We start from the raw sequence: 7850 nt of genomic DNA, 5'->3' as shown, positions 1-7850 counted from the left end.
CTGGTATTCTTGGGAAGACACTGGCAGCTAAACCTGTCAGCCCCAGAAAACGCAGAAGGTCACATTAATGACACATGATTGTTCAGTTATTTTTACTTGCAAAGAACAGTAAGGGTTGGGTTTCTTCAGACAGTGAAGGAATTAAAGTCTTTCCTTAATTGGCAAGCCCTTCTGCTGACGGGCAGATTGGTCTTCTATATAAGATGTGATCTCTCTATCCCTCCTTCGTAGCCTCTTGGTAAGTTTGATCTTGTGATTGCCAGGACTGGGATTGCACAGCTGGACAACGTTCACCTCTTACTCTACTCTCTTTTCTTTTTACTAAAGGAGTAAAGAAGATCTTTATTTTTCCATCAAGAACAGCACTAGAAGGTGAGTTTTCAAATAATAATAAACATTTTTTGCTAGATTAGTCCATTAGCATAAAGCACTTTTAGAACTTATTTTTTTAAAGGAAACCTCTAGTGAAAAAAAAATGCCCCAAATGGATACTTACCTAGGTAACAGGAAGCCGTCTGAGTTATCTAGAAGCTTTCCTTGTCTTCCCCCTCCTCACCATACCAGTGCTGAAACCCTCGCCCAGGCGCAGACGCCTCGCGCCTATGCACTAGCACAGAGTCAAACGGGCTTAGTGTTTCCCGCCAAGACCAAGCAGTGGCTCCTGGCTACTGCGCAGGTGTGAGGCATGCCTTTGACTTGAGCAGTGTGACCGTGCTCATTAGTGTTGCTTGCAAATTTTCGCAAACGTCATTTTCACAGCGAAAATGCTATTTTCAATTTTGAGAAAATGGTCACAAAACTAACTTGCATTTTTGGATTTTCAGGTTATTCACGAAAATGCAAAACAAAATCTTTATTTTACTGTGAAAAGCGCAAAAAAACAGACAAATGATATTTTACTGCGAAAAATGTAACCGCAAAAAAGAAAATCTATTTTTACCATGAAAATTTGCGAAAAAAAGCAACAAAAATAGCACAACTTATTTTCTGTGGCATTTTCGCTCGAAAATCGAATTTAACCACTTCAGGACCACAGTGCTAAACCCTCCTAAAGACCAGGCTTTTTTATGTTTAATTGGCCACTGCAGCTTTAAGGACAAGCGGCAGAGACGCACAGCACATCACACAAGTGATTCCCCCCCTTTTCTCCCCACCAACAGAGCTCTCTGTTGGTGGGGTCTGATTGCCCCCCAGTTGTTTATTTTTTTTAACAAATATATATTGTCTTTTTTTTTTTAAATAAATAAAGGTGTTTTTTTCTCTATTTCCCTACCTCCCTCCCTCCCCAGCCAGCCTATCACTGCCGATCGCTCACTTGTGCCTCAGGGGGAAAGCCGTGTCACACGGCTGTCCCCATTACAGCACCGCTCGGAGACAAGGCGGGGCGGAGCTCCGCCTCCCAAGCAGGAGATGCGGGTGCAGCCTGCGCGCAATCTCCTGCAAACTGCAGCCCCAGGACTTGAGGCCAATTGGCGTTAGCCAGTCCTGGGGCTGCCGCTGCAGCCATGCCCACGGGCGTGGAGCAGTCTTCAGGTAGTTAACAATATTTTCGGGAAAATTAATGCGAAAAGAATATTAGCATTTTTGCTCATCGCTGGTGCTCATACTTGTATGGGAGCGCGACCACAAGCTTTGGGGGGTCCCAGAGCTGGAACAGTGAGGTGAAGAGGGACAGGGGATGCTTGTGGATCCAGAGGCTTCCCTCTACCCAGGTAAGTACATAAAAGGCCTTTTTTCCCTCACAGGTTCTCTTTAAAAAACAAAAACAAACAAACATTAAAACATCTCTCCTGTACAAGTTTTACACATGTTTTAGTCCAGGAGGTGTTTTTTTAGACCACCACGACTTTTCTAAATTAGGAAACCTGTGGCTGGTAATGGGCTATTTTATCCTTTACTTCCTGTTTGGGAACCCCACATGTGAACTGCACAGTTAGGGTGCAATAATCTGGGTTTCTGACCCGCCCACTTACTGTACCAACTTATCCCTGAGCACCAACTACACAGCAGCTAAATCTATACAGGAAGTGGCAACCAGGGTCCACATGACCCAAAAACGTAATGGTTTTTAAAATTTCTCACTAAGATAATTATAAATTGTGACCTAGCGGCATTTAGGTATCTCAAGATGCATTTAAACACCTTATAATACAAAAATAAAAAAATGGCAAACAATAGTTAGTGCCCAGAAAATATCTGTAACCCTATATGTTCCCCATTTTTTTTCTTGTTACTTGGTCTGGCTGGCTATGCCTAACTGCAGGAACTGTGCAGTTCCAGTAGCAAGCTTATCTCAGTATGCAAACAACAGCTTCCTATTTCAGATAAGATAAGGACACTATGGCCAGAAGGTAGGGCCGGATTTGTATTCTTTACTACCCAAGGCCACTGTCAGCAGCTGCCCCCCTCTAGTATAGGTAGCCTGATGACCCTCTCCCCACCTCCAGTATTGGTAGCCAGATAAACCCCCTACCTCCAGTTTAGATAGCCTGATAACCCCCCCCCCCTCTTTCCCTCCAGTAAAAGTAGTCTGATGACCCCTCCCCCCTTCCCTCTAGTATAAGAAGCAATGTGACCTTCTTCTGTATAGATAGCCTGATGACCCATCTCCCTACAGTAAGGGCTTGTTCAGATGGGCATCTGCAGAAACCGGTGGTGGCTTTTTTAGCCAATGCTAAACTATTTTCTGCTACCAAACAGAAAAGCGTTTTGCATCGGTTCCCGGCATTTCGACCTCACGTTTGGAGCCCAGAAGGGGACATGGAACCATGCGAACACAGCCAACACTGGATGCTCCATGTAATGTCCAGAACAACGGGAGACAGCGGGATCTACCGCAAAGTTTACACGAACGATGCGGATTGTCATCGCTGTCATTTAAAGACCACTTCTATTCCATGGAACAGGGGATGATCACACTTAAAATGCTGCTTTCACAAATTATTAACAAGACAAGACACAGAACATTTATATCATGCTTTATCCTGACTTACTCAAAGCGCCAGAGCTGCAGCCACTAGGGCGCGTTCTATAGGCAGCAGCAGTGTTAGGGAGTGTTGCCCAAGGTCTCCTACTGAATAGGTGCTGGCTTACTGAACAGGAAGAGCGGAGATTTGAACCCCAGTCTCCTGTGTCAGAGGCAGAGCCTTTAGGGCCCATTCACACTTGAAGAAGCAAAACACTAGCGCTTAGCACTAGCGATTCGAGTGGATGATTTTACCGCGATTATCACAGTAAAATAATTGTACAAATTCACGTTCATTGAGTGATCATGATCAAAAGACAAAAGACAAAGACAAACACTTATATAGCGCTTTTCTCCTGGCGGACTCAAAGCGCCAGAGCTGCAGCCACTAGGACGCGCTCTATAGGCAGTAACAGGGTTAGGGAGACTTGCCTAAGGTCTCCTGCTGAATAGGTGCTGGCTTACTGAACAGGCAGAGCCGAGATTCGAACCCAGGTCTCCCATATCAGAGCAGAGCCCTTAACCATTACACTATCCAGCCACAATCAGCTCTTTGTTAAACACTGTATTGCGATCGCTACTCAATCGCAGCAAAATGCCGACATTGGCGGCAGTGAGATCACTGCCATAGGGTTAATATTGTGCCAGTGCTTCAGAGATTAGCAGGAATCACCCGCTAATCGCTCTAGTGCGAATGGGCCCTTAACCAGTACACTCTCCAGCCACTGCTGTTACTGCCTATGTGAACCAGTCCTGAGCCTATTGTCTAGGTCAGGGTGCCCAAACGTTTTTGGTCAAGGGCCGGGTCAACATACTTCAAACTAATGGGGCGTTGGAGTATACATAATATGATGTAGAAAACAATACATTGAACCTTGGCAGTGTAAACTATTACCTGTTAACACGTGCAGCCCTTTTGTTCCCATTTAACCAAAGCAGATATTATGCCCCCAACACAGCATTTGCAAATATTATGCCCCCAATACAGCATGTGCAAATATTATGCCCCCAATACAGCATGTGCAGTGCAGATAGTAAAACATCTCTTTTATCCAGATGTCCTCATGCATTACTTCCTTTTGCGTATATATAGTATGTAGTAGTAATAAGAAGTAATACGTCGACGTGTTCCCTTGGAAGTAAACAAATGATCGCGGCATCTCTTTGATGCCTGCAACCATTCATACGAGGACAGAGATTAATTGAATAAGAATCAGCAATAACAAGCGTGGGAGCACGCGGGGCGAGCAGGAGTGCACAACGGCAAGGGGCATAGTAGCTACGAAGAGGGAATTTGCAGGGATGTAGTTACTCGTACCGGGGAGGGGAAGTGGTTAATGAATCAGATGGAGGGATGGATGGAAAATTAAGCAGTCCAGGAAATAATGATAGTATTTGCTCCATATATATATACAGACAGCCTCAGCCATGGGGGACGGAGAAATGGCGGTGTTTGGAGACGCCGCTCAATTTTTGAGGAAGTCAGAGAAGGAGCGACTGGAGGCTCAGAACAAACCATTCGATGCCAAGAACACCTGCTTTGTGGATGATGTCAAAGAGCTGTACGTGAAAGGCCTAATCACTGCTCGTGACGCTGGCAAGGTCACCGTCAAGACCGATGATGGAAGGGTAAGCTGTGAGATTGATTTTAAAAGTTAACAATGTCAATTATTACCAAACAATTCCAATGAGTCTGGTAATGTTTACAGGATGTGACTGTCAAAGACAGCCAGGTGTACCCCCAGAATCCTCCCAAGTTTGATAAGATTGAGGACATGGCGATGATGACCCACCTGAACGAGGCTTCTGTGCTGTATAACCTCAAAGAGCGTTACGCAGCCTGGATGATCTACGTAAGTGATTTTTTTTTTAACACACAATCATAAGAAAGTCAGATTTTTCCAGACCTTGTTAGTACTATCACTAAATCCAGTGATTTAAACAAATTTTAGAAAAAAACAAACAAACAAACAAACAAACAAAAAACCATTAACTCTCTAGGGCTGGTTTATCAGGACCTAAGCAAAAAAATAAAATAAAAACAATATATGTAGAATGACCAATCATTGTCCTTGTCTTATGTCTTATAATATGATTGGTAAAGTAAGTGAGGGGGTTTAAACTCCCCTATAGAGTTCCTTCGTGTCTAGTGGCTCCCTCCCTCCCCTATACCATTCCCTGGTGTCTACTGTCTAGTGGTCCCCTCTATACAGTTCCCTTGTGTCCAGTGGCCTCATTCTCTCCCCTAACCAGGTCCCTTGTGTCTAGCGACCCCCCCTTCCCAAATACATATCCCTGGTGTCCAGGGGGGCTCACTTTCTCACCTATACAGTTCTTTGGAGTCTAGTATACAGTTCCCTGGTGTATAGTGGTCCTCCTACCACCCCTAAACAATTCTCAACAATTCTCTTGTGTCTAGTGATCCCCTTACCCTACACAGTTCCTGGTGTCTAGTGCTTTCCCCTTCCTACCTCATATAGCTTCGCTGGAGATTGAGGGCTTTGCCTCCAATATTGCCTCCGTGGTTGCCTAGAGGGGGCCAAACATAATGCACTGTGGGGAAACCACTTATGGGCCAAGGTTGATGGCTCTGTGGGCCTGAGTTTTACATGTATGCTCTAAGCAGTTGTTTGGATTTGTTCCAATCTCCTTAGCATCATCTTGATGACTCAACCTCACTTTGCTATGGTCATCTTAAAAGATTTCTAGAAGCTGTCTAAACATTTAATGTCACTGAAAACTTTCAGACCTACTCCGGCCTGTTCTGCGTCACTGTGAACCCCTACAAGTGGCTGCCAGTGTACAATCCCGAAGTTGTTGCCGGCTACAGAGGGAAGAAGCGTCAGGAGGCACCACCTCACATCTTCTCCATCTCTGATAACGCCTATCAGTCCATGTTAACTGGTAATGGGCCTTTCAGAAATAGCTCTCTTCTTTCTCCAAGTTGTAATTAGTTTCCTGGAACATCTCTGATGTGTTATTTTGTTTTTCAGACCGTGAAAATCAGTCTATCCTGATTACGTAAGTACAATATGAGATTACACTCTGTCATTGCAGTATAACATCTTCTTCTTGTTTGATGCATTTTATCTACATAAATATACAGTATATGTATATAATAATATGGATAATAATGATCAACCTGGAAATGTATAATCTACAACCACCTAATTCTAAAGTTATGGGCCTCCAACATATAACATTTGCCCAAGATCCTAAGTAAGGCGTGTAAATAGGTCGTACATGTGCCAATCAATCACTTCTCTTTTCTTCTGATCGGTCTCTCTGTTTTCATTCAATAGTCTCTCTAGTGGTGACAATTTTGCACCATTATGTGCTTGTTCAATTAATTATATGGAGGGAAAATTTATTTTTAGTACTCTCTTGCCTTATTTTTGTAACAATTTCTTGATCCCTGAGAAATTGTCCAATAGGAATACCAGAATGTAAGGCTATGGGATGGTGGCTCGACCAATGTAATGATGCATTTTTTTGCAGTAGATTTTCTGTAGGTCGTAGTGTTGATACCACCTTGATCATTGGATTTAAGCCTAGCCCCAGGCTTTTTAATTTACAAGTGTCCTCCTCAAGTGAGAACACTTAACTAAGGTAAAATGGAGGTGCTAAAGGGAGTTCGGCCAATCAAACAGCAAAATCAGACCAGACCCTAACGAAACAACTGCTTTCCCTACTGTTATAGTGAAAACAGTGGTTTCTGGATGGTGAGCTGTTGCACGAGTGTGTGCAACGGGTTGATTAATTTTGCTGTTTGATTAGCCACATCCACTTTAGCACCTCCATTTTAACTTACGTAAGTGTCCTTAGTTACTTGAGGAAATGAGCTTGGATTCTGTGTCTTTCTTCTCACAAGCTCAGGGACTGAGTTTCCACTTTGTTGTTTGATAGTCCTTTCCCTAAGATGGGTCACCAAACTGTTTATTTTCTATTTCATTTAACTTATATAACTCTGTTTATAACCAGTGGAGAATCTGGTGCTGGAAAGACTGTGAACACCAAGCGTGTCATCCAGTACTTTGCAACAATTGCAGCCATCGGTGACTCAGGAAAGAAGAAGGAAGCAGCTGCCAGCAACAAGGTGAGACAGGTGGAACTGCTTTAGCTGATGGAGCTCAAAGTACACAACTGAGTAAGTGCTGAGAGTGGCTAAATACTAAAAATGCATACAGTTGGCTGTCAGCCCTGAGTGCTGGATATTTAACCCATTAGCAGCTTCAAAGGAATTATCTTGTTTGAGAGAGTGTACTGTTTTTGACCTCAGTCAGCAGAACTACTTGTGCAGTAAATTCTTCGAATGCTTTGATGTCTCTCTGCCAGCAGAAAATATAGAAACTGAAAGTAGAAGTCCTCTGTTATTGTCTCACGCTGCCCTTTATTGACAAGTGGCCAAAAATACACCTTACAACAGTATTATTTATTAGCAAGGAAATGTAACAAATAAGAACATATAGGGGATAAAGAGGTGCCCTAGTAGTATAAAATACTTTAAAACAACAAAAAAGGAACAAGTGAGGTGGCTTACCTCAGAGACAAAATTCTTAGACAAAGAATTTTTAATAGCAAAGCACAGGCAACGCATTTCACGGGTCTGAGCCTGCTTCTTCGGGCCAATAAAAGTGCCTATAAACACAACAATCGAGACTCCTAAATAGTTACACATAAATAGTGAGTATTTATGTGTATATTTTGCTCCAGGGTGCACTGCTCACACACACCATCCACTTTGTAAAAAATAAGAAGCACAAAAATGTGCTTAAATAAATTGGCTTGGAGCACTTGCAAGCATCTAAATACATTGGCTGCTAAAGGGCTAGAGTTCAGCCAGAGTTCAGCTTTTACATAGGCAAACTAAAACTAGTGGTGGGGA

The 7850-nt window shown here is 43.2% G+C and overlaps 1 protein-coding gene across 1 annotated transcript in view; it reads left to right on the top strand.

The window, feature by feature from the left end:
- The first annotated feature begins 329 nt into the window (after positions 1-329).
- The window catches only part of LOC137527741 (myosin-1B-like), a 29865-nt gene continuing 22344 nt past the window's right edge, over positions 330-7850 (top strand). The window contains exons 1-6 of the mRNA XM_068248579.1: positions 330-372; positions 4382-4594; positions 4675-4818; positions 5713-5869; positions 5959-5986; positions 6947-7061. Of these exons, the coding sequence (XP_068104680.1) occupies positions 4394-4594; positions 4675-4818; positions 5713-5869; positions 5959-5986; positions 6947-7061 (645 nt within the window). The 5' untranslated portion in view covers positions 330-372; positions 4382-4393. The remainder of the gene's footprint in view (positions 373-4381; positions 4595-4674; positions 4819-5712; positions 5870-5958; positions 5987-6946; positions 7062-7850) is intronic.

This window comes from Hyperolius riggenbachi, chromosome 8 (genome assembly GCF_040937935.1).
Source record: "Hyperolius riggenbachi isolate aHypRig1 chromosome 8, aHypRig1.pri, whole genome shotgun sequence".
In the NCBI taxonomy this organism is placed as follows: Eukaryota; Metazoa; Chordata; class Amphibia; order Anura; family Hyperoliidae; genus Hyperolius; species Hyperolius riggenbachi.
The sequence above is the reverse complement of the archived record's forward strand: the minus strand, read 5'-3'. Positions and strand labels throughout refer to the sequence as shown.